Source organism: Trichosurus vulpecula, chromosome 4, assembly GCF_011100635.1.
Source record: "Trichosurus vulpecula isolate mTriVul1 chromosome 4, mTriVul1.pri, whole genome shotgun sequence".
NCBI lineage: Eukaryota > Metazoa > Chordata > Mammalia > Diprotodontia > Phalangeridae > Trichosurus > Trichosurus vulpecula.
The window spans coordinates 165,278,915-165,306,061 of NC_050576.1; the positions used below are offsets into that span (position 1 = coordinate 165,278,915).

General features: G+C 39.3%; 2 protein-coding genes across 5 annotated transcripts in view; one reads left to right on the plus strand and one right to left on the minus strand.

Annotated features, from left to right (window-relative positions):
• The window catches only part of SYNRG (synergin gamma), a 99,075-nt gene extending 78,756 nt beyond the window's left edge, over positions 1–20,319 (plus strand). For 2 of the 4 annotated variants that reach the window (XM_036754202.1, XM_036754199.1), the window contains 6 exons: positions 346–399; positions 1,548–1,644; positions 2,167–2,315; positions 18,011–18,121; positions 18,522–18,557; positions 19,670–20,319. In XM_036754202.1, the coding sequence (XP_036610097.1) occupies positions 346–399; positions 1,548–1,644; positions 2,167–2,315; positions 18,011–18,121; positions 18,522–18,557; positions 19,670–19,801 (579 nt within the window). In that variant the 3' untranslated portion in view covers positions 19,802–20,319. The remainder of the gene's footprint in view (positions 1–345; positions 400–1,547; positions 1,645–2,166; positions 2,316–18,010; positions 18,122–18,521; positions 18,558–19,669) is intronic. The other 2 variants (XM_036754203.1, XM_036754200.1) reach the window with 1 other exon arrangement.
• A 1,300-nt stretch (positions 20,320–21,619) lies between these two features.
• Positions 21,620–27,147, minus strand: part of DUSP14 (dual specificity phosphatase 14) — a 35,279-nt gene continuing 29,751 nt past the window's right edge. The window contains exon 3 of the mRNA XM_036757631.1: positions 21,620–25,458. Coding sequence (XP_036613526.1) covers positions 24,771–25,367 — 597 coding nt within the window. The 5' untranslated portion in view covers positions 25,368–25,458 and the 3' untranslated portion in view covers positions 21,620–24,770. The remainder of the gene's footprint in view (positions 25,459–27,147) is intronic.

Here is a 27,147-nt window from a genome sequence, read left to right on the forward strand (position 1 = left end):
AGGTTCAAACTTCTCTGCCTGGCATTTCAAGCTCTTCTACAATCTATGTTTCTTGTCCTTTTATTAGATTGTTACCTCCTTCAGATTAAATACTTTGACTTAGCCAAACTACTCTTTCCTTCAATACCTAGTACAGTGCTTTGCACGTTGAAAGCACTTAAATGTATTTAGATACTCAGATGTTGCCTTTATTTGTAAGAGAATAAAAGTCTCCAGAGGTAAATCCATTAAGATATGATCTATAATGATCATGAGCAAATGAGGAAACTTTACATCCATTGAATTAAAATTACTCAAGCAGAGTACCCATTGCCCTTTTAAGATAGTCCTTTCTTTTTTTAACAGGAGAATGAAAGATATGCTTACGAATGGCAGAGGTGTTTGGGAAGTGCTCTACATGTGAGTATGTAGCTTTCAGTTAAGATGCCTTCAGGTGCATAATTTTTCCCCTGTGGCCCCATTTTACCTTCCATAGGACTGGGTAAGGATATTCAGAAGAGAGAACTGGAGTAATACCCTAATTCCAGTGACTAGTGTAGCATTATTGGTCTCAGCGTATCCCAAAATGAAATTCTTTGAAAATTCACCCATCTAAATGAGGCTTCTCTTACAAGTATTCTCTTATACCTAACCAATATTGCTTTAAGTATCCGTGGCTGTGTTTGAGATGATGAACTATCTTTAACTTTATTCCTAAAGTAACTGTGAGCAAAACACAAACCTGATCATTCCAAAGCAGGCAGTTGAGAGGAGAAGACAGTGGCAGGAGAACAAATAAGAGCAGCAAGATGATTTCTTCATGATTTAATAAAATTCAGAAGATAGTGGGATGTACTACAAAGAGCACTCCATTTGAAGTTAGAGAATAAATTCAAATCCTGCCTCGGATACTACCTACCTGTGTGACCTTGGGCAAACCTTTTGAACTCTCTGAGAGCCTCAGATTCGTCATATGTAAAATAAGGGAAATGGATTAGATGATCTCTAAAGGGCCCTTCCAGTTCTAAATCTTATAATCCTTATAAACTTCTTTATAAATTATGGATCATGCATTGTATTGTATTTTAATAGAAAATTATGTAAAAATATATTGACCACCAGGCTTATACTCTTATCCTTTGGCTATTCAGTTTGGTTGGATAATAATAGTAAATTTTTTGTGTGTTAACCATTTTTTGAATACATTTTTTATTGATTTTTTTTTTTACGTCATTTAAATTGCCAACTATAACCATTCCCCTCTTCCCCACCCCCACCAGAAAGTTATCCTATATAACAAAGAATACTTTTAAAGAAAAAAAAGAAAATGATAAAATAAACAATCAGCAAAACTGATTTATACATCAAAAAGACTGAAAATATATTCAGTGTTTCATACTTATGGACCTCTCACCTCTGCAAAAGAGTTAGGGAAGGTGTCTTCTCATATCTCTTCCTTGGGGCTGTGATTTTTCTTTATAATTTTGCAATATTCACTTTTGATTACGTCATTTATCACTTTTTTCCTTAGAGATAATTTAGTGACATTGTCATATCATGTCTTTTAGATCATTAAGAAGGCAAATGACACTCTAAATGGAATCAGTAGTTCATCTGTTTGCACAGAAGTAATTCAGTCTGCACAGGGCATGGAATATTTATTAGGTATGTAACTTTGTGTTTTGCTTATTGAACATAGTGCTTTAAATTTTCATTGTCTGTTTCATATATGCTGTGAAGCATTTTTAATTAAAAAAACCTCAAGCCAGATATAATTCATGTTAGAGTGACATTTGCAAATGGAGAAAATGAGGACACAAAAGCATTCCAGGACGGTGATAAAATAGGAGTAAGATCAGAAACGATGGTTTCTGGATTCTTACTATGTTGCTTGAGTTTCTGCCCCTAACTACACTTTGTGTTCCTCCTTCGGTCAGGTTAATACAGCTCCCTGAATGCCAACAGATGAACCCTAAAAGGTCCTAAGAAAGGTCCGTGAAGGATCCGATCTGGGCTTGCATGGTGCCTTTGTGGAGATTCTTGAATTGTGGGGCTTTGTAAGGAAGGGCCAATGAGGCTTTTGACTCTATTGTGATATTAAATCTCTGTCCAACAGAGGTATTACCCAGGTGTGATGTTACTTGCCTCTTCACCTGGCATTTCAAACCTTTACTCTTCTGTTGACAGGTGTTGTCGAGGTATACAGGGTAACCAAACGTGTGGAGCTAGGGATCAAGGCTACTGCAGTGTGCAGTGAAAATCTCCAGCAGCTGCTGAAGGACATTGATAAGACATGGAACAACCTGATAGGGTTCATGTCACTTGCCACACTCACGGTAAGACCATCCTGTCCAATGCTCTCTTCCTCAGAAATTTTGTTCTTAAAATAGAGAGGGGCTTTCTTTTGGCATACTCTTAGGAGTAGTTATGATGCATGCTTAATCATCTTTATAACAGGGAAATGGTGACTTTTTTTGGTAGGTAAATTGGCTCTTGAACGTCTCTGAGGATGTAGCATGATGTATCAAAAAAGGAAAGTCATTTTTTATGTTAGCTATTGGAAGGGCAGAACTTCATCCAAACTACCAGAGAAGTGTTCTGGCCTGTGAGTGAACCTGGTTTATTCATTGTTCCTGCAGAAGACAAAATGAATGCAAGGTGAGAGAGAAAAAGAAAGAAAAAACAAAAAACTTAATTCACTTCAGCCTCAAATTTATATTTAAAAGACTTGAATTACTGAGACCTGTCTTGAAAGTACCCTTATTCTCCAGTTACCTAATTAATCAGGTGCTGTGATAGTTGGTGCAGTGAGTACAGAGCTCTTCAGCATCAGAGAGACCCAGATTCAGGTCCCACTTCTGACATGCTGAATGTTCATGAGCCATTTGGAATGATAGCAGGAATGGAAGGCCCAAGTGAGGCTTTTTTGAGGATAAGGGAGACATGGGCATTATTTGTAGGCAGTAGGGAAGCAGTCACTAGACAGGGAGACATTGAAAATAAGTGAAAGAGTGGGGTTGACAGAGGGGGCACATCTGTTGGAAGAGAGAGGATAGAATGGGATCACATGAGCAGGTAGTGCTTGACCAGGAGAAGGGCCTTCAGCCTCATTATGTGAGACTGATATAGGAAGAGATAGTGACAGAAGGTGTCTGGGTGATGTGAGATAAGGAGAGGGAGCTCTCAACAGATGGTCTCAGTTTTTTCTTTGAAACATGAGGCAGGGTTCTCATCTGAGAACGGGTGGAGGGAAGGAAGCATGGAAGGTTTGGAAAGGGTAAAAAGGTTTCGAAGAGCCACTATAAAGAGTGGGATAGTGAGTTATTTAGGGAGGTATAGAAGAATTGCCTAGCAGCCGTGAGGGTCCAGTTGAAGTTATATAAAATATATTTGTAGTCAACCCGGTCAGACGATTTTGTTCAGCAGCATGTGTGTAGGAGGGATAGCATGGATAGTATGATATATAGTATAGAGGGACAGAGCATAGTATGGAGTTGAAATGATTCACAAAGGGGTCAAGATGGGGAAGGAAGGAGAGTAGAGGTAGTACAGGGGGTTGGCCTGGGAGAGAACCAAGGGGTTGGGGGTTGGAAGTCACAGTGGGCAAAGAGCATGGTTTGGTATTGGAAAGCAGAGAGGTGAAAACCCAATAGATTGTGATCAGATAAGATAATTGCAGAGTTCATGAACAAGGAGCTAATGCATTTATGGGTGATGGCATAATCCAGAGTATGACCATCTTAGTGTGTGGCTGAGCCAGTGGGGTAGCAGAATAAGTCATGGGAAATGAATAAGTTGCCTCCTTTGCCGAAGCTTTGCCCAGGTTATGCCCATTAACTTTGATATCCCATAGAGCTCTGTCCTGGGCCCTTTTCTCTTCCCCCTCTACACTACTTCACTTGGTGATCTCATCAGCTCCCATGGATTTAATTACTATATCCATGCTGAAAATTACTCTCAAATCTACTTAACTAACCCAAACATTTCTCTACTGACTTTTGGTCTAACATTTCCAACTGCCTGTTAGTTGAAGTTGCCTGTTATCTTGAACTGGAAGTCCAGTAGACATCTTAAATTCAACATATCCAAAACTGAACTCATCTTTCCTCCTAAACCCTGCCTGCTCCTGCCTTTCCTATTATGGTAGAGGGCAACACCATCCTCCCAGTCCCCCAGGCTCCCAAGCTAGGTGTCATTTTCAGCTCCTCACTGTCTTTTAGCTCCTATATCCAATCAGTAGGGCTGTTAATTTCACCTTTGCAACAGCTATCATATATATCCCCTTCTCTTTTGACACTGCAGGTCGTCATCACCTCACACTGCTCTGTCTTCCTCACGTCCCTCCCCACTCTAGTCCATTCCCAATTGTCAAAGAAATCTTCCTAAAGTGCAAGTCTGACCATGCCACCTCCCCAACTCAATAAATTCCAGTGTCTCCCTATCACCACCAGGATCAAATATAAAATCTTTTGGCATTCAAAGTGCTTTGTAACCTTGTACTTCTCCCTTACCCTTGTCCCCCACGCCCCACCTTCCAGTTTTCCTATGCCTTATTCTGTCTGTCTGTGTCTCTTTCTCTCTCTCTCCCTCACACGTGCACACACGCGCACGCACGCGTGCATTACATACTACTTAGATCTACATAATCTTTGATGCATTGACACTGGCCTGTTTCCTATTCCTTGAACAAGACACTCCATCTCCCAACTCTAGACACTTTCTCTGGCTGTCCCCCATGCCTGGAATGTTCTCCCTCCTCACCTCTGCCTCCTGGCTTCACTGACTTCCCTCAAGGCCCAGCTAAAATATCACCTTCTTCAGGAAGCCTTCTCAAAACCCTCTCAACTTTAGCTTCCCTCTGTTGATTAGTTCCTATTTATCTTGTATATAGTTTGTACATAGCTGTTTGACTGTTGTATCCCCAGCACTTAGCAGAGGGCCTACCACATAGTAGGCCCTTAATAAATGTTTAATGACTGCTAGATAAGCCCTCAGTGCTGCAGCAGCTGAGACTCTTTAGTTGCAGAAAGAGTTCTGATCTATATTGGGCCTAGACCAAAAAGAATTTAAAAGAGGGTGCTCAATAGGAAGAGTAAACAGCAAGTACATTTTGCCCCTTAAGAACATACCCCATATCACACTGCTTACCTTCTCACTGGGGGCAGGCTGGGGGAGTGGCTGGAGGGAAGGAGAAAATTTGGAACTCAAAATAAAAAAAAAAAAATTCAATATTTAAAAAGCTAAAAATCTTTTGAGTTGCCAAAATCAATACACAAGCATCTTTTAATCACCTACTGTAATCTGCACATGTGCCAGAATTAACTTCCATATCCTCAGATTTTTAAAAATATTGTATATTTTTTTTTTTTACCAAGACCAACTTGTTGATAGATTCTCTAGGATTTACTCAATGAATGGCCAATCAGTGAGCTGTGTGCTAAGGGTTCTAGTTACAAAGTTAAGGTAACATCCTGCCCTAGGAGTGACAGCATTTGGACTCAAAGGACTTGGATTCAAATCCTGCCCTGCTTTTTTTTTTTTTTTTTTTTTTTTTTTTTTTTTTTTTTAAAGAAAGTTACTTGCTGTCTCTGAGCTTTCATTTCCTCATCTCTAATCAATAAGTGGTCAGACAGCATGATGGCTGAGATCCATCTTGTCTGCTGCCCAATCACAGGTAGCTTCTTCTGATGGGTTACTGAATTTAGTGACGCAGCTAAGGGGAAAAGCAATCACACCTTGCAGAGAAGACACTCCAGAACTCACCAGTCATCCACACTTGTATTTGTATCAGTAAGGAATCTCATGATGACCCCTGGAGTGTTCCTCTCTCCCTCTCTCCCCTCCCCACCTAGGGCCAGCACTGCCATGGTCAAATTGTGTGACTCAAGACCCCAGATTTGGAAAATTTGAATCAAGTTCCTTCACTTTGTGGCAATAGAGAAGTGAGACAGTTGTAGATTGTCCCTTGGTGTTACTTGGCAGAAATGAGCGGGAAGGCTGTTCTTCTCAGGCTTTTGTTGATGCTTTCTGGCTGTAGTTTTTTTTTTAAGCCATCTTTCCATTAAGATTACAAGGTGCTTTGATTTTTTACATCAGTCATTTCACTTTGCAGTAAATCCTTAGGTCATATTCTGTGAAAATTAGATTTATGTAGAAATCTCGAAAAGAATCCTCTTGCTAGTCCTCTTGTGGTACTCACAGTTGGAAAGAAAAAAAGATACTTTTACAAAATAATTGGCAAAGGCAGGGTTTTTTTAAAGAAAAGATAACGTGAAATTTCAGGATGTGGTAATAATTTTGTCAAAGCTCCATTTGAATTTTCCCATCCTATTATGTTTTGGAAAAGGAGCTATATTTATTGAACCATCCTATAAAGCATTGATGTCAAACTCAAATAAAAACAGATCCCTACCGCCCACACGTTGACTTTAAAAAAAAACAACACAAATTAACAGTGTCTTTGTTGTATTACATTTTTATTTATTTTGTTCAACATTTCCCAATTTACATTTAAATCTGATTCCAGAACACTGCGAGTTCTCCCCCACCCCCCAACCGCTTCCCATGCAGCCTGAGGGCCATGAAAGTGACACAGCTGCTCTACAGAGCCTTTCTGGATCCAGCCCAGCCTAGTGCTTTTGCTAGTGCTATGGTAGAAAGCATGCTGATTTGGTGTCTGGGGACCTGGGTTTGATTCTTGGCTCTGGCTCTTATTTATTTCCTAGAGCAAGTCATTTAGCCTCCTCACCTATAGAATGAGGGGCATGTACCAGATGGCCTCTGAGGTCTCCCAGTTCCAAATCTAAAATCCTCTCCATGACCTTCTCTGACAGGATCCAGTGACAAGCTCTCTTGGGGCTCCTGAAATTCAAGTGTCCCATGTTTAAAGGGAATTGGGTTTCTTCTAAATCAGAAAAAGTCCCAGATACTGTCATCGTCCAATACCAAGAGCAGCAGAACAATAGTCAGTTGGTTGTAGAAGGCTACAACCCTTTCACAGAAAGGGATGGAATGTTATTGTTTTTGTCATTTTGAAGGAAGTTTTGACCTCAGGATCCTCTAACTGGAAAATTTTTGCTCAGTTAATGTAATGTTGGCTGTAAATTCATCAGTCTAGCTAAGGATAGTTTGTGTATGGCAGAAATTCCTACCCTCTATTTCAAATAGCATCACAAAGATGTGGGGAGTTGAGTAAAGGGTGGGCTTGAAAAGGGAAAGATGTCGGAGACTAGTTAAGAGATTATTATGGTAATCTAGGAGAGAGGATATTGGGACATATATTGTGGAAATAGAATCAACAGGACTTAACCTGATGTTTGGATTTAGGGAGAGAGAAGTCAAAAATAATAATTAACAATAATAGCTATATAGCACTTAACTACATGACAGGCCCTGTGCTAAGTGCTTTTGTCAGTATTATCTCATTTGATCCTCACAACAACCCTGTGAGGTAGATGCTATGACTATCCTTATTTTACAGATAAGGAAACTGAGGCATGCAGGGGTCAATTGACTTGGCCAAGGTCACACAGCTAGTAAGGGTCTGAGGCTGGATTTGAACTCAAGTCTTTCTGAATCCAGGCCCAGTGCCATACCCACTGCACCCCCTAACTGAGCCCAAAAAAAAACCTGCTTGTAAGCCTGAGTGACCAGGAGGGTAGGGGTGCCATAAGCAGAATCAGGACAATTGAAATTAGAGGCACTATCTTTGGGGAAAGAAAGCTAGTTTTGGACAGGTTGAATGTTTTGTCCCTGTGGGATATCCAGGCAGAGAATGTTCAGCAGCCAGCTGAAAATGCAGGACTAGAACTCAAGAGAAAAAGTGGCACTAGATCGAGCTGAGAGTATTCTTCCTAGATGGTAATTGAAGCCATGGGTATACATGAGATAACCACAGGAAAAATGTTGGAAAAAAGGGTAAAGTCAGAGCCTTGGGGACACCCACAATCTTAAGCCATAAGAGGAAAAAGATGAGTCATCAAAGTAGTAATCAAGGTTGAGAAGCAGGAAGGAGCCAAGTCATGGAAGTCAAGGGAAAAGAGAGCATCAATAAAGGAAGGTGTAGTGTCTAGTCAAAAGACTAATGCTGCAGAAAGATCCAAGAGGGTGAGCACTGAGAAAGGGCCATGGAATATGCAGTTAAAAGGTCCTCGGTGACTTTGTTAGGGAGTAGTTTCAGTAAAATGGCGGTGACATTCAGATGGTAGGACATTGAGAAGTTGGAGACAGTGAACATAGACTGCTTTCTATTAAGTTTGGCAGTGAAGGGGAAAAGGAAAAGGAGTAGGTGGGCTATGGGATCAAGAGAGGGTTACCTGGTAGGCAAAGGGAGAGGAGACTGAAAATCTAGAAAGGAAGTGAGTGGTGCTCAGGCTCAGAGGAAGCAGGAGGGAATGCGTACAGTAGGACCTGTTAGTGTTTATTGTCAAGGAGGAGACCCATGTCGTCCTCTGAGGCCAGAAGGAAAGAGCAGAGAAAGTGAGGTTATTTAAGGTGTGAAGGAGGGAGGACTCACAAAGGAATAACCTCACTTTTCTTGGTAAAGTAAAGTGAGGATCAGATTTCGCAAGTAGTGGTCTAGGGTCAGAGTATCAGAGGAGACAGGGATGGGAGTAATCTGGGAGTCACAGTGGAGAAAGGATAAGAGGACAGAGGATTCAAGGGTAGAGGACAGTCCAGTGTTGACATGGTTAACAGCAGGATCAAGACAAAGGAAAAAGTGACACTAGAGCATGAATCAGGGGACTGAGAAGCCAGTAAGGGATGAGGATTTCCATTGGAATTAAGCAACCCAAGGTCATGATGAGAGTGAAGTGTAGCTAAAGGAGTCAGGGAGTGTGCTGTGGTGGCAGAGTGGCTAGAGCTCTAGATCTGGCCCCAAAATGTCAGCACTGTCAAGTCATTTAACCTCTGTCTGGCTCAGTTTCCTCACTTGTTAAATGGGACTGATGATAGCCTACCCATCAGGGTTGTGAGGATCCTTCATATTAGCACAGTGCTGGCATAGCAGGTACTTAATAAATGCTTGTTCCCTTTCCTTCCTTTCAGATTTTACTCCATTTTCTTAAAAACTGAATCAAGTCAGTGTATTGATGAAGTGAGGAGTCTTTATTAGCATGCAATTTCATTACTGTGAACCCTACAGAATATTCATATGTCTAATTACTCATACTTTAATAATTATAACTGCTTTTTTCTCCAGGTTTGTTTTGGCAAAACAGTAGGCTTTCTTTGCTCAGATACTTTGCAAGGTTGTGACCAAATCATTTCTGTTTAACAATGCATGAAGCAAGGGATCCCCCTCCAAGATCCTTTGCTACGTAGAATCAATCTGTATAACACATACCTGTCGATTCTGTGCAAAGCATTTCGCTGCCTTAGTACAGGTTCTCATCTCTCACCTTTACAGGAGCCTCCTAACTTATCTTCCTGTTTTCAGTGTCTCTCCTCTGAGGCACGGTGATGCAATGGATAGAGCACTAGGCCTCGAGTCAAATTGAGTTCAAATGTGGCCTCACTTAATAGGGCACCCTGGGCAAGTCACCTAACCTTTATTTTCCTTAGTTTTCTCAACTGTAAAATGGGGATGATAAAGGACATACTTTGAAGGGTTGTTGTGATGATCAGATGAGAGAATATTTGTAAAAGCTCTTGGCACATAGCAGGAGCTATATGAATACTTATTGCCTTCCCTTCCTCTCCAGTGCATCCTATCATAGCCTCTGAATTAATGTTCTTGAAGCACAGGTTCAATCGTGCCACTGATATTGCTCAGAAATTTCCCTGTTGATGCAGATAATAGGAAGCTTTCAGAGGAAGAAAATCAGACTATAATAGCCATATGAAGAAATGCTCCACGACAGCAGCAATAAGAGAATCGCACATTTTAAGTCCCTGAGGCTCCGCCTCCCATCTGGCAGATTACCTAAGGTAACAAACAATGGAGGCACTGAGAAAACATGATGGAGCTGGGAACTCCAGCCATTTCTGAAAAGCAGTTTGGAACTAAGCCCAAAAAGCTGCTGAAGTAAACTGTGCGTAGTATCTTTTGACCCAATAATACCACTAATTACATCTATTCGCCAGAGGCCCAGGAAAGAGGAGAAAGACCCTCATGTACAAAAAACATTCAGTATAGCTCTTTTTGGTGGCAAAGAACTGAAAACTAAGGGGGTGCCCGTCACTTGGGAAATGGCTGAACAAGTTATGGTATATGTGTGTGATATAATGATACTGTGCTGAAGGAATTATAAAGGGAGCAGTTTCAGAGAAACCTGGGAAGATTTGTATGAACTGATGCAGAATGAAGTGAGTAGAATCAGGAGAATAAAATAAGAGCAATATTGTAAAGACAGAATTTTGAAAGATTTAGGAATGCTAATCAATACTATGACTAATCAGTTCCAGAGAACTCATAATGAAACATGCTGCCCACCTCCAAATAGATAGATGCTGGACTCAGGGCATGATAATTTATTTTGCTCTACTATATACATGTTTATAAGAGAGGTTTTATTTTTCTTGCTTTCTTGATTTTGGGGGAGGAGGGAAAGATAAGAGATAATACAGATCTAAAAATTTTAAATTTAACTTAAATTTTAATTTAAAACAATAAAGTACAGATCTGACCATGTCAAAAAAAATTTCCCTATTGCCTTTAGGACAGTCTTAACCTGAGGTCTATAAACTTCTTTATATTTTGGTAAATGTTTCAATATAATTGGTTTTCTTTGTACTCCTCTGTGTTTTATTTTATTCTTTAAAAAAATTGTACTGGGCATGGTAGCATGCGCACACCTATAATCCTTGCAAACTGGGAGGCTGAAGCTGATGAATCTCTTGAGCTCAGGAGTTCTGAGCTGCAGTAGAATAAAATCAGTCAGGTTATCTGAACTATTTCAACATTATTATGATGAGCCTCCAGCAGAGGGAGTTACCAAATAGGGGGGCGGAGCCAACATGGCAGCTGGAAAGCTGGGGGTTATCAAGTTGCCTAAGGAGGAGTAAACTGTGCTAGGCCGGAAATAATGTGGATCAAAGCTCCCATGTCATCAGAGTGGGATCTGAGAGTAGCCCCTATACTTAGAACCTAAGTGAGTACATCGGGTTTTGTTTTTTTTTTTTTTTTAATGCTAAGAAGGGGTCCATAAAGCTTCTGACTGCCAAATGTGTCCATGTCACAAAAATTGCTAAGAACTCTTGCTCTAGGATAAATATTTACTCACCTCTGTTCCCAACATTATGAACTCACACATTTTCAGCCAAACTGAACTACTTACTGTGCCTCAAATTTGACATTCCACTCCTATTTCCATGCCTTTGTATAGGCTGTCATCCATAATACCTAAAATGATCACCCTCCTCACATATTTTTCTTAGAATCTCCAGCTTCATTTAAGACTCAGTTCAGGCAGCAGGAAGCACCAAGGACAGAAAGAGACACCAGGGGATCCTGAACTAGCATTGTGTATAGGAATATATACCATCTGACAGCTCTGTCACCCATTACCCAGTCCTACATCACAGATAAAGGGCAGAGAGGAGCCCAACCATGGGCCCTTGCTGTGTACTGAGCAAGGAACAAATTGCAGGAAGCAAATGGCAACTGTTTGGCATTGATCCCCAAAACAGTATAGCATCCCAGACCAAAGAGGAGCCTGCAATTCAGTTCCTGTGAACCTGCAGAGCTTCCCACTGAGCTACCTAATAGTGGCTGAGTCCAGAACAAGCTGCTAAAACTCCCAACCAAGAACAAGCCATTAGATCCAAACCTGGGTCAAAGAACTTGCAGAACTCAAACCACAAGGTCACAGAGCAAACCTCCCCCGAGGGATCACACAACATTTACAGCACTGAAAGCTTGCCCCCAGACTGAGCTGTGAAAGCAGCAGCAGGACATAAGAGGACAGAAGTTCAGACCAGACCCACCTCCAAAGTGTGCAGAGCCCAACACAAACATAAAGTCCAGGGTCAAGATGTAGGCTGGAAGAATGAGCAAACAAAAAAACCTGACTATAAAGAGTTATTATGGAGACAGGAAAGCCCAATACACAAACAGAAGAGAACAACTCAAAAACCTGTAAGCAAAGCCTCAAAGAAAAATGCAGTTGGACATAAGCCCAACAAGAATTCCTAGAAAAGTTAAAGAGAGAACTTTTTAAAAGATTTTTAAAACCAAAGGAGAGCAGTAGAAGGGGGAAATGGAGGGGGGGGGGGATGACAGCTATGCAAGTAAGATATGGTAAAAGAGCTACAAAAAACTTATTCCTTGAAAATTAGAATTGGCCAAATGGTGGCTGAGACATCATGAAATAATAAAAACAAAGACTGAAGTTTTTCATTTTTTTTTAAAAGAAGAAAATGGGAAATCTCATAGGAAAAACTGACCTGGAAAACAGATCTGCAAGAGATGATTTGAAAATCATTGGACTACCTGAAAGCCACACACACACACACACACACACACACACACACACAGCCTATAAAAAAGAACACTGCCCCAATTTCTTAGAATCAGAGGGAAAGTAGAAATTGGAAGAATTTATCAGTCACCTCCTCAAAGAAACCCCAAGGTGAAAGCTCCCAGGAATATTATAGCCAAAATCTGGAGTTCCTAGATCAAAGAAAAAATACTACAAGTAACCAGAAGGAAAGAATTCAAGTATGGAGGAGGCATAGGATCACACAAGATTTAGTAGCTACTATACTAAAGAAGTGGAAAGCTTGAAGTATAATATTCCACAAGGCAAAGGATCTAGGCTTAAAACCAAAAATAACTTAAACAGCAAAACGGAGTATAATCGTACAAGGAGAAAAATGAACCTTTAACAAAATAGCAGATTTCTAAGCATTCCTGATGAAAAGACCAGAATTGACAAAAAAAGTTTGACATAACAAACACAGAAACCAAGAGAAGTATAAAAAGACAAACATGAATGAGTAATCACAAAGGACTAAACAAAGTTAAGCTGTAAGGGTCTTACAGTTTAATTAGACACAGGTCCTGGGTGTGATTCTGTTATGTTCAGATAGATAATCTCAAAAGAAGAATGGAAGGGCAGGGAAAAGGAATACACTAGAAGAGGGGGAGAAGGAAGAGGAAGAATGGGGAAAGTTATCTCACATAAAAGGGTTGTGCAAAGAAGAATGGAATATATATTATATAATGGAAGGGGCAGTAAAGTGAGACTTGAACCTTACTCTCATCTGAACCAGTTAAAGAAAATAAAATACACATGGAATTAAAATAGGGTTAGAGCAGAATCAGATTTTACTCCAGCTGAAGTAGGAAAAAAATGGGTGGCAGTTATGATCTCAAAGCAGAAGCATCCAATTAAAAGATATAAGCAGAAAAACTATATTTTACTTTGAAAAAGTACCATAAACAATGAATCAATATCATTACTAAACCTATATGTACCACATGCACAGCATCTAAATTCTTAAAGGAAAAAGTTACATGAGTCACAGGAAGAAACAATTAAACTATGATGGTGGGGAGGAGGCTCAACCCCTCACAGAATGAAATAAATTGAACCACAAAATAAAGAAGTTAAGGATCTGAATAGAATTTTAGAAAAGTTAGATATAATAGACTTATTAGTATATTGTTCCCATTCATTCCCATTTCCATATAGAAAGTATACCTATTTCTAAATCTGCTGTGTGTGGCACCTTCACCAAAAATTGATCATATATTAAGACATAAAAACCTCACAGACTAAGAAAAGCAGAAATATTAAATGAATCTTTTACCAACCACAGTGCAATAAAATTACACTCAATAAAAGGCCTTTGAAGCAAAGATTAAAAACTCATTGGAAACTATAACTTAGTCCCAAAGAACGAGTAGGTCAAAGAAGAGAATATAGAAACTTTTTGTTTATTTTAAAGACTCAGTTGAGGTGCCACCCTTTCCACGAAGCCTTCCCTGCCCCCTCGGGTGGTAGTACCCTCTTTCTGTCCTGAAATCACTTAGCATTTATTTGTGTACATGGGAAATCTCCTTCCCCCCCTTCTCCCCAACACCGTTAGAATGTCAACTCCTTAATGGCAGAGACTGTTGTGTTTTTTTGGGAGAGTTGTCTTTGTTTGCCTAGTGCCTAACACACAGTGGATACAGTGTTTGTTGAATAAAATTGCTAATTATATTCATTAAGGAGGTAAAATATAAGAGAGAACAAAGTTTTCAGGCTAAAGAGAAACACAGCACAGAGGCGCAAATAAACCCAAGTGCAAGAACATGTTGTGTGGTCTTGGGGGTAAGAAACACAAAGGAGAAGAGGGAGAGTTAAATGGGGACAGTGACCGGAGAGTTAGAGCCTATTCTCAAGCTTGTTATTCAGTTTCAGGTGTTTGGATTTCTTCATGTAGGATCATTGTTATTCATGGGCTCTTTCTGATTTTTGTCCTCTAGGATTTTGAGAGGTTCTTTTTCCTCCTTTTGGGATGGCACACAGATAATTTATCAGGAGAGTACCATACTCTTTGGAAAGAGTATTGGAGTTAGGACTGGGTTCAAATCCCAGCTCTACCATTTACTATTAGTGTATTGTATGTGTTGTGTGTGGTTTGTCCTTCGTTCAAGAAGCGGGCCATGACATCAGGGAGATGGTGACATGACTTGAAATTGATTTTGATTTGAGTAGGGGAGGGCTGTCCAAAGTCACCAGCCTCACTTTCTCCTCCTGAGCCATCTAGGTCCAGTGGTTGATTAGGATGACTAGAGATGGCCCAGGATGCAGTGGAAAACCTTGGCCCTTTTAAGCTAAGGTCTTTTCAAGTTCTCACTTTGAGGCAATGCCCATCCGGTGAATAGGCCCTTTTTAAGAAGTGAGTCAAGCGATGGTTCCCTTTAGTAAAAGAAAAAAATATCAAACTGGGAAGAAGACCCCCAGAGTTGCTGGCCAAAGGAGAAGAATTTACTATTTACATTCACTCTGAGCCTGGAGGGCCCAAAAAATAACTATTAAGTGGTGCTTGGGCAGGACCTATTGTCCCATCCATGAGAGGCGATAGGATCAAACCTTCTGCTAAATCACCAAGGATGTTTAACCTCTGTTTCCTCACCTATAAAAGGAGAGTTTATTACCTGGGAGGTTTCTCCTAGCTTTAAATCTATAATCCTCTGAAACTACTATCCATAATACTTTCTTCATGAAGAGAAGCCACCAAAAAATAGAGCTGTCAGAACAGCAGCACCTAGGATATTGCAGGTGGAATACCTTTAGAGAATCCAAATTTTGAGCATTTGCTTAGTGCTAGCAGAGGTTCTGAGAATATGTTCTTTGTGTTGGCAAGGCCCCATCTTGTTTATTTTGCTGTAATATTCGCATTCCCAGTGTGAGGAAGTCTATTCAGCTGGATCACAGACTATATAAAAGGGAATAAAATGTATGAAGCCTGGAAAGGTAGGAAGGGATCTGATTGTGAAAGACAATGGCATTCTCTCACTGGCCTCAACCTTTCTCAACTGACCTTTACCTGCAGGTGCTCTGCCCAAAGGGAATATAAATTTTAATCTCTGAAACCTTTTTTTGTTTTGTTTCTGGCTCTCATTGATTGGCCAGCAATAGGTCCCAGGCCAAACCCTATTTGGTCATTATTTGGGGCCTGATTGGCTCATAATGAATATAAATAAAAACCGTTTCTGTCTTGGCCAGCAACCCTCCCAGATTGTTTTTTTGTTTTTTCTTTTTTGTTTTTTGACTAGGTAAAGAAGGCATTTTCTGCCTCATTTCTTGTTGAGCCTTAATCACTGAATGGGCATTGCCTCAGTCAACCTGAGACCCTTAGCTTGAAAAGGCCAAGGGTCCCCCATTGCATCCTGGGCCATCTCCAGTTGTCCTAATCGACATCTGGCCACTGGACCCAGATGACCCCAGAGGAAAAAGGCTGGTGACTGCATAGCCCTACCTCGCTTAAGTCTAATTCACTTGCATATCATGGCATCACTTCCCTGATGTCATGGTCCTTTTCTAGAGTGGAGGACGAATAATAATAACCACAATTCCTATGTTGCTGAAGAAAGTCTCCCTCTTCTGGTAGGTTTAGGTAGGACACAAACTGTGATAGTTCTAAGCTTCTTGAGGGTAGTAGAAATATTATCTACTTTGTTGACATACCTTCATAGGTGATGAACTATCACAAGTTTCACTTTGTTCCCCTTACCCAGTGGCCTTTTAAGTTTAGAAGAGGAGGAAGACTACAGGCCTGGAAAACAAGGAAAACCAGACAGTTCCTGCCAAAAAGGGAGGGCCTAGAGAAGGGAATTTTTACTTATGCTTAGATAATAGAAATCCCATTTCATCTGAACTTAGGTTCAGTCCAAAAACACTTTTACAACTGCTTTTGACATGCACTGAATAGTATACTATGGGTATATATATTAAGTGAAAACACTTAATTCAGTTGAGACAACTGATAAAGTTTTACTTTTTATTAATATTCCTCCCTAAACTTGTCTCCAGGAAGCTCTCAGATTCCTTATTGTACACGTATAAGGCTAATGATATCCCCAGCTGAGAGGAGAGAGGACTTATAATAAACTTATAATAAAGTTGAGAAGTGCAGGTGCACTCCCAGATCTTGTACTTTACATCAGGGCTGTCCAAAATGCAGCCAGTGGGCCTCATGCAGCCTGCAATGCAATTTATGTGGCCTGCCTACAAGCATAGAAATTTACATAAATGCTTTAGTAAATGAAGCTCTTGCTAAAATGGCAAATGAAAATATATTGTCTATTGTTTCAATAAAAACCTAAGGTTGGACAGCCCTGACTTACATCATGTTTCATGTTTTCTTGGAAGATAGTATAGCCATTTGTCATTGGTTAGACATAGGATTCTGTTCCCAGCATTTTTGTATGTAACATATAAAGTATATATCTTCTAAAACTTAGACTAGCAAATAATAGTCCCAGTATAGACAAAGCACTTTCTAAAATAGGTACTCTGATTGGCACACACGAGTTTAAACAAAATCAGAAATTTAAATTTGAAAAAGTTCTTTTATTTAAGAGTAAAGATAAAAAATGTTTCATTTCCAGTTCTCAAGTGGCTGTGTTCTAGCAGCCTGATAAGAGTATCTCTACTACAGATTACAAAGATGCTATTCTGTTCTTAATCAGCTCTTTTAAAATCCCTTTCAACTATAGTTTTTAATTACCTAATTTTTATGATACGTTTAATGGATCAGGAGCTGCCATGCCGGCACACTTTGGAATTGCATGTCTAGAGTAATACACACTAATCTCCCCATTTCCCCACACCTAAAGCATTGCTGCTGAAAATCCTATTTTTCAAGCTATTTTACACATACACAGGATCTTTTTTGATCCTTTCTTAAACTATATTTGAAAACTAGAGCAAGTTTTCCAAATTTTACAAAAGAAAAACCTGAAGCACCAAAGGCTTTTGACCAAAGTGACATAAGCACATAAATTGTCCCCTGACTTATAGGAAGACTTGGCAGCTCAACATGATTGACCACTTGTTGGTTGTGCTGTGCAACGATTTAATGTATCGGGTATGAGTTGAACTTAAGTGACTTCTAACGCCCTTTTCAATGCTGAAATTTTGTGAGCAAGATTCCCTCTCCCTTTGCTCTTTTTATATAGTCTGGAAAGGTACAACTTAAATTCAGGGGATGGCTGCTTCAGGAAACTACAATACCCATTTTAAGTTTTCACACTGAGAAGGTATGAAATAACTACATTTTGCTGGGTGGGAGGGTGGAATAAAGGAAATTTTACATTACAAAAAAATAAAATGAACAATAATTTTGCCTTATTGCTCATAAATAATTAACTATATACTATCGAAACTAAAAGTAACCGTTTGGCCACAGGGGCTTTCAGGCAGAAGTCAGAGAACATGCACGCTGTCTTGAACCTTCTTCTGACAAATGTTGGTAATTATGAGATTATTTTGTTGCTAGCACTGCTACTAGAAATGAATGATCAGAGGGTGAACCAAACAAATAGCGTTTGGAATTGTTGGTCTTTTCACTGTTTGTCTCATTGTCTTTATAGCCAGATGAAAATTCGTTGGATTTCTCATCCTGTATGCTGCGTCCTGGGATTAAAAACGCTCAGGAACTTGCCTGTGGGGTATGCCTACTGAATGTCGATTCAAGGAGCCGAGTAAGTTCCAGGCAGGCCCCCCCCCCCAAACTAACTCAAAAGTACTGTTTTCAAGGTCTCCTGGGAAAAACTCTAGTCAGTCTTCTTTGTAGTGTCTTCCTCACATCTGTAATGTCACCAGAGACTAGAATTTTTATAAAGCTTCAAGGAGCCAACAGTTTACTTTCTTTATAAGGGGCAACCAGGGATGCATGTGTTAAATACTGTTTTGGTTGGGGAGAGGGGCGGGGTTGTTTGTTTTTAGTTTTGGTTTTAAATTAATGAACTTACCGTTTTCAGTGTGTGTAGCCAAGGTACAAAGTACAGTGGGGCTGTGAAGAAGGGTCAAACATGAAACAGTTTGGAGGTAGGCAAACTTGTTGGGAGTCTTGTTGATCTTTTGGTTTCAACATTATTTCAGAATGAAGAGAAACCTGCAGAAGAGCATCCTAAAAAAGTATGAACCAGTCACATCTTTTCTTAGCGTCATCATCTAAATTATGAGTGTGGAAGGCATATTGGATAAATCCACTGCCGTACTGAATTGTTCCTATCATGAATTCCTCAGTCATTTTTGTTGCCGTAACGTTTAATCAATTAATGTGTCTTTGTGACTTCCCTTCCGTCTTGTTTTGCATGCTTGTACCTCATGATTGGTTTTTCACATATTTCTTCCTCCTACGGTGTGCAGGACAACTTTGTGGCCAATTTATGGAGAAGCCATTCAAGTTTAGTGCCGAGATTAGACTACAGAACTAGAGCGCTTCAGGATTTGTCTAGAGCCCATCAAACTCTAGGATCAAATAACGGGTTTTTAGATTTGGAGTGGGGTTTTTTAGTACCTTAAGTAAATTTCCATTAATCTCTCCAAGAATGTTAAATAACCACAGCCGGTGACTGAAGGCAAGCCAGTATTTTTTATTCTCCTTGCTTTGCCAATGTTATCCTTCACATCTTTGACAGCTCAGTCATCGGAGGGTTGTGCTGTCATTTTTGATAAGTGAATGCTGTGAGCGTTCTGGTTACATAGTAATTGCTTTAGACTTTGCTGATTCAGACATCACTGTTGGATCAGCTGTCAATAGCACAAAAAATTGTTTTCAGCTCATTTAAAGTTTTAATATATTAAAATTAAGAAAATGTGAATGAATAAAAGTTGTTAGATTATGTGTAAGTCAAATTATTAGCATCAAGAAGAGGACCTTCCCACTAAGTGAAAGCAGGGATTTTCTGCAGCCCAGGAAATTCATTTGGTCACGATGGCCTCATACACCTTTCTTTGTGCAGTTTTTCTACATAAACATTTGCCATCTTTAGCTGAAAGCCAGTTTATTGGCAAGAATCTGTTCTTTTTGAGCAGAGATCCCATGCTGTGACTTCAGCTTTTACAGACTAAATAGCTTTCATCTTAATTTTGGCCACAGCCCTTCGTACAAGTTTGGGGACTCAAGAGTTTGACACCCCATCTGTTTCCTCTCAAGGAAAATGTCAGTCTGCCCAGTTCTAGTGCAATTACTCCAGAAAGCCTGACCTTTCTTCCCTTCTACCTCAATCTTTTTGTTCTTATAGGCATTCAATTCTGAAACAGACAGTTTCAAACTGGCATATGGAGGACATCAGTATCATGCAAGCTGTGCCAACTTCTGGATCAACTGTGTAGAACCCAAACCTCCTGGACTTATCCTACCAGATCTACTCTAAGAAGGCTTTCCATCAAGCACCAGCTTTTTCCTGCCAGGTAGTGAGGGGACCAATAAATGAGTAATGCAAATGTATCTCCATGAATCTATATGAGGAACTTTCCAAGAGGCACAAAAGGATGCAGAGTCCAAACCATTACTGGTACCTCCAACTGTTGATCCCATTTAGGATCTTGAGATACAGTAATTCACACTCTGAGAGCCATCCTGTGATGCAGAACTGCTGGTTGGTCTTACCTTAGCCCTGCCCAGGCTGTGTTAGACATAGACACCACAGGTTTGTCAGTCTCATTCTCTCACAATGTTTTAATATACAGATGATCATTTTTCTCTAAGGGAGCATTTGCTGCTACAAATTTGAAAACTGTGAATAACTGACAGAAGAAATACCATCACAGGACTAGAAATCATGAAAATACTGGGTCTGCTTATTTAGACACAGAAATCATACATGTCCTGTGGGATAAAAATGCATGTTTGCTTTCGTTTTGTTTGTTTAAATAAAAGGATTAAAAATAATGTTTGGGCTGATGGTTAGACTTGTAGATAGTGCTGTGTTGGGAAGCCCAGCCAACTTTACAATGTCCTATTGTTATAAAATCCCTCCTTATCCCTAGTTTCTAGAACTGAATTTGCTAAGGAAAACCCTATCTCAAAAACGTCCAAGGACATCTTCATAGGGAAAGACATGTTAGCATGGATACCCCAAACCTTGTGCATCAGTTTGTAAATCTTCTGATTGTTCCCTCATGATGTCCCTGTCCTGAATCTCACCCCTTAGACAAGGCCCAGGACCATGATACTTTACTGGAAGAATCTGTATTAACAGGACTGTTTATGCAGCTGAATGGTAGAGGGTCACAAGGATCAACACTCCTTGACTTTTACAGTAGACAGTTGTAGATATATAACTTTCTTAACACTGTTGGAGAACAACAGTATTTCTGGCAAGAGCATCTGACTTACAAAATTTTTTATAAGCTGTGAAAATTCAGACTAATTAAAACCTAGAAGGACAAAACTCATGTGCTGTGAATTTTCTTTGCCTTGTAAACTGAGACATTGTTGTAACCGAAAGCAGTTCATCAGAAAATAAAGCAAGGCTGCTCAGGACTCATCAATCCTATGGAAAATATATCAATAGTTGGACATATTTTTATTTTATAAAAAGCTTATGTTAAATGACACTGAAGTACCATGTATTTACTTATCATCTTGCTGCACTGTACTTGGAATACTAAAGTGTGTACCACTGCCTGTAATTGCTTTTAAATAATTGCGTCATTTTCCCCTTCCCCATGACAGGACCATAAGGGAAATTCTATTTTACTTTCCACATATAATCATGTTGAGTTCAGTATAACATGAATTGAAATGGAACTGTTTATTTTGTCCCAAACCAAATCAGTATTAGCTAGTGTGACTTAGATCAGGGCTGTCCAAATGCCTGCAGGGAGATTTATGCAGCCCGCCTACAAACATAGAAATTTACATACATGCTTTAGTAAACCTACCACAGAGCTCTCACTAAAATGGCAAATCAAAATATATTGTCTACCGTTTCCATAAAAACCCAAGGTTGGACAGCCCTGACTTAAGATAGCCAACCCCAGTGTGCTAAGACTAGACTTTCACCTAGCAGTTAAACCAAGTTCCCATGGGGTAAGCAGATTTCCTGACAGGGACTACCCATGAACCTGTAAAATGTAATGCCATGTATGTCATTTTAACACTAGAATTTGAGTCCACTTCTGACTGATCTAGTAAATTCTATAGTATAATTATCAGTGGTAGCAGAAAATACCATTGTTGACAAAGCTTACAGTGGTGGTGTTTATTTTTGTGTAAATGCCCAAAGAACCATTATCCTGTGACAGCAGCCCATAGTAATGCCATTCTTTTGCTTTTGTTCACCCATTAAACAGATTTTCTAAATCTTAGACATATCCCAGAATACTAGGAGATCTCCAACGATAATGACAACTAACTCAAGTGACATATGACACACTGTGGCACCGTTTGAGAAGTACAGAAGCAGAAACCAATACACAGTATCCACAAGACGCCCTTTGACATAAACAGCAATGAGAGTTTTGAATGTCTCCTTTCCCATCAAGAATATCATTAGAGCACTGTTCCATTTGTTTCTCTGCTTACGCATACCCTCTTCATTCAATGACTCAGTACTGCTGTTTACTTTCACCTCAGTGATTTCTATGGTTAGCCCAGGACCTGTGTCCTTGGAAACTGTAACCAAGGTGACTGATTTCCATAGCATGCATTGTCAAAACAGCTTCACTTCACTGCTGGCATGAAGATTCACAAATACTCTTTCTAAAAACTGATATCGCATGTTGGCTTCTGATTTTTGCTAAGAAAGTAAATTTAAATTTCTTCTGTATGCACTAGTGATACTGTTGGTGAACTACGTATTTACCAGCCAACATTACATCCAGGTTGCATATTGAAAGTTTAATGTTCTGTGAATTATCCAGATTTTTAAAGATGTCTTCTACTTGCCTTTTAAACATTCTGTTCAAGGTTTTGAAGACAGTAGTGTCTTAACTTCTGTAAAAATTTTACTTCATTTGCTTTGAATTAAAGGCCACCTAAACTGTCCCTAAAATGTTTTGGGCCACTCAACTTTATAAAAACCAGGCAACCATATAAGGTCAAAGAAAGGAAACTTCCCATATGATACTCTCTATGGCAAAGAAGCTCTCGAGTCCTTTCTACAAAAGTTTTTCACACATAACTTTTGCCAGCGTTTGAAATCTTACTTGACAATTCCAATATTCCCATTCTACTATGAATAATATATAGCGTTATAAACCGGCCTGTTGGTATGTGCTCTCTGACGATGATGTAATAGACCCTCACACTATGAGTTAGGCATCCATGAACCAAATGAAGTTGATGGAACATACTCAGAAACTGGTAATAGATTGGCTTGTGCTGTGTTGGAAGTTATTTTTATCAAATATGGAGTGGCTTTCTTTTATGTTATTAATTGCCTTGCATTGCGCATTAAGCAACTTTTTTTTCATCAGGAAAATGAGAAAAATATTTGCTCTTTTTAACGGCAAACCTTTGAAAACTCAAATCATTAATTCTAGAGAATGGCCTACCTTTCAGTTTACAGCCTTTTTACATTTAGGGCTAAGATGAGGCACAATGCACAGGATAAAGAGCTCGAGAAATCCCATTATTCATGAAGCTAAATTTTTTTTATAAACCTTTTAACAAACAAAACAGCATTAGCTCCACTTCCCAAATGTCTTCACCAGTGTTTCTTTGAAAGGGTTTCCATATTCACTAAAAAATTTTATGGAAACTTAAAATCAAGAAGAAAGTTACAAATTTTTCACATTGCTGAAGGATAACCATTTAGAGTTTTCAATCACATGCTGTCAAACCTATACTTTAATACTCAAATCATGTGCAGAAGCAAGATTTGTTACCACCAAACACTCTGGTTCTCTCTTCCTGCTGTCACACAGATTCCCAACCTTCTTCCCCTTCTGCAGCAGGCATGACAGAGCCTTTAGAACAGAATCGGTGCTATGAGGAAAGGCCATCTACCTTCCAGAACACTCATCAGACAGGGAAAAAAATGTTTTATTGATAGGAGTGAATGAATAAAAAGTCTGGCAGAACACAGTTGTAGCTATTGGCATTGTACTTCACTGTTATACCCAGAAGCAACATCAAATCTAGAAAGATTTGACACTAGGTAGATTAGGGTTAGAGTTAGTCTGACAATACAGCTACTCTCTAGGATTATGGGTAATAGTTCACTTAAAGTGACAGGTGTTGAAAGTTCCACAAATCCCCTGTAAGGCTGTCAAAGGTATTAGTCATTAAGCAAGTTACATGACATTTCTGCAGCTAAATCTAATGCAGTCAAGAAAAGCCATTGCTGTTAAGTGTTTATAATCTTTATTGAATTTTTTTTTACGATTCTGTTTTTTTTCTTAATATAAGTAGAGGCACTCTTTTTTTTTTAAACAGATACCTATAATGGAGGGAGGACCTAGTGCTTTACAGCACTCCACTTAACAATGAGCTAATAAAAATAAGACTTTTTTTTTGAGCAAACACATTATTTTCACTGTTCCAGCAGTGCTTGTCTGTGATATTAATTATCTGCCCATCTGCAACAGTGTGAATGAGTATACATGACTCAGCGGGGAAGCCTATTTTAAGTAATGTTCATAATTCTGTCAGAAGGACTATATTTTACCATTTCTTTATTTTACCCTTACAAGAAACATAAAAGTGAATCATTATCAGGAAAACAAAAATCTGCCTAATAAAAGGTTAAGAAGATTACAAGTTTACTAAAAATACTAATATAATCCAGGATCACATAAAGTGATTCCAAGATGGTTTCTGCAGCAAATTTCATTATCTTTACTTACAATTAAATAAAAGTTTACTTATTAGAAGTTGCAGGTTGAGTGAATCGTGAATGAGAAAGAATATAGTTAACCCATGAGTGAATGAGGAGCATTATATAAATTTTTTCTAAGCAGGTGTTTTACAGTTGGCAGCCTTGAGTAAAAAGCCTGTGTCTGAAGGATTGATCCTAGCACAAAGTGATTGTCACTTTGAATTGAGCTCAGATACCTGCAATGATGTCAAAGGCATAAGATTTAGGGTGAGGAAGAGCAAAACATGTCATTAAATTATTTAACTTTCAAATTGTTTAAAAATGATTAAAAGCTGGATAAAGATTTTTTGTAAACACTATTTCAAAAGGTTACTTTTAAAAATGTCACTAGCAATGCAATGTGTCCCTTCCCCCACCCTCCCTACCTCTTAAAATAGACTTGAACACCCTGTGTAAAAAACACTTTAGGGAAAACCAAAAGTCAATCGTTTGAAAAGAAAGGTGTAGAGGGTAGCAGACTGTGTGTAGCAGATGCTGGTACTGCTCAATGGAGCTGCTGATGCAGGCTGCGGTGGCATTAAATCCCCCAGTAAGGCATCAGGTGTCGAGACTCTTTCTCATAAACGTCTGGGACAATGCCATAAGGCGTCTGTACCATTTTAACTGTTGACTTCCCAAAGAGCTGGCGTTCATAGTCTATCAGCTGCCTCCAGAAACCTACATTGGGCCTAATTACAGGCCTCCGGGCTTTCACCCAGTTATATGCCTCCAGCAGACACACATTGTGGTACTTCATCAGGTAAGCAAGGCAGAGGGTAGCAGAACGGCTCACACCAGCTGCACAGTGCACTAGAGTTGCCCCATGCTTGCGGCTTACGCTGTGGATTTTGTCGGCCACAGTGTCAAAGTACAGCCCAATGGGGGCATGGGGCATGTCAGCCAGAGGCACTTTGACATATTCAAACTGAGGCCAGTTGAAATTGGGAATCTCGATGGTGGCATTGACAATGCAGGTGATCCCTCTGGCCTGGAGGAGATGGCGGTTGGAGGCGACACTGCCCCTGCCCAGGTACAGAGAAGAAGTGATCTGGGCGATGCCTCCAAGCTCTCCCTCGGAAATCATTCGAGGGGCCATCAGAGTTCGTGGTAGTGTGCTATGACCTCTGGAGCTCATGAAGACACTAGCAATCACACTTTCATCATTGGGAGGAAGCCCACCTCTTTTTCTTTCCACCAAGAAACCAGAAACTATCACAACCTTGTTCCTGAAAAACACAAATAATCATCAGTACATAAAAAAGTTAACTCTGGAAAGCTTGTGGCTGTGTGAAAAATGTAAGAGGACTTACATCAGTGATCTGTTCTTTCCCAACTATACACAGATCATAAGGAAAACTCTAAGCATTGAATGATTATTTGTAATATCTGATCATTAATGCAAATGCAGATGACCACATAGAAAAAGCTTGCCTGTGAATATAACTTGTCAACACTCAAGACAAGGAAGAGAAAAGAGCATAAAGATGCCAAACTCCCAACATCCAGAAAACAGAATATAGCTTAGGATGAAAGGAACATGCTGAGAGCTAGAAGGCACCCCCCAGAGTCATCCTCACCTTAGAGATAAGAAAACATGGCCCCTCCAGATTATTTGCCAAAGGTTACACATTTGGCAGAGCTAGGATTTTACTTGAACCCCAGTCAGCTGAGTCCAAATCCCGCATTCTTTCCACTTTATGATGTGAGGATGGCATCCCCAGAGTTAACAATGACCTTTTAACAGTCTTTTAGGAATGTTGTTCATAGGCTTTTTTTTTTTTTAAAAGAACCACTTTTGGTCAAAGGATATGAACAAGCAGTTTTCAGAAGAAATCAAAGCTGTCACTAGTCATAAAAAAATGCTATACATCACTACTGATTAGGAAATGCAAATTAAAACAATTCTGAGGTACCATCTCACATCTATCAGACTGACTGATATGACAGAAAAGGAAAAAGACAAATCTTGGAGGAGACACTAATGCACTGTTAGTGAGGCTGTAAACCAACCATTCTGGAGAGCAATTCGAAATTATGCCCAAAGGGCTACAAAAGTAACAGTTCTTTGTGTAGTAGGTAAGAATTGGACAATGAGGGCATGGCCATCAACTGAGGAATGGCTGAGCAAGTTGTGGTATATGATTGTGATAGATGTTTTCAAAAAACCTGAAAGACTTAAATGAACTGATGTAAAAGGAAGTGAGCAGAACCAGAACACTGTACACAGTAACTACAATATTGTACAATGAACAACTGTGAATGTCTTAGCTATTCTCAGAAATAGTGATCTAAGAAAATTTCAAAGGACTCAGAATGAAAAATTCTATCCACCTCCAGAGAAAGAACTAATGGAAGTCTGAATGCAGATCAAAGCATACTATTTTTACTTTATTCTTCTTGGGGTTTTTTTGTGTGTTTTCTTTTGTAACAAGGCTAATATGGAAGTATGTTTATGTGCATGATTGCACATGTATAATCTATATCAAACTGCCTGCCTTCTCAAGGAGGGGGAGGAATGGAAGGGAGGAAGGAAGATAATTAGGAGTTCAAATTTTTAGAAAAATTTATGTTAAAAAAATTTTACACATAACAGAAAAAAAAGAAAAAAGTCTTTAAAAAAAAAAACTTTTCCCTTTAGTCAGTATTAAACTATACCATGCTTTTGTTTGTTGATTTTTTTTTACTGAATACATTTTTTGAGACCCACTTGGTCTACATATTATGTTTACACATTTTACTCAGTTTAAAAGTCAAAAAACTTTTACAGGAAAAAGCTATAAAGACTATTATACCCCATGATTTCATATTCATAAGGCATTCTAATCTGCTCTACATATAAATCTTTACCTTCGTCTGCCAATCTTAAACCATGTGAAGTTCCTCAAATAAATGGGCTTGGGGACATAGATTTGACA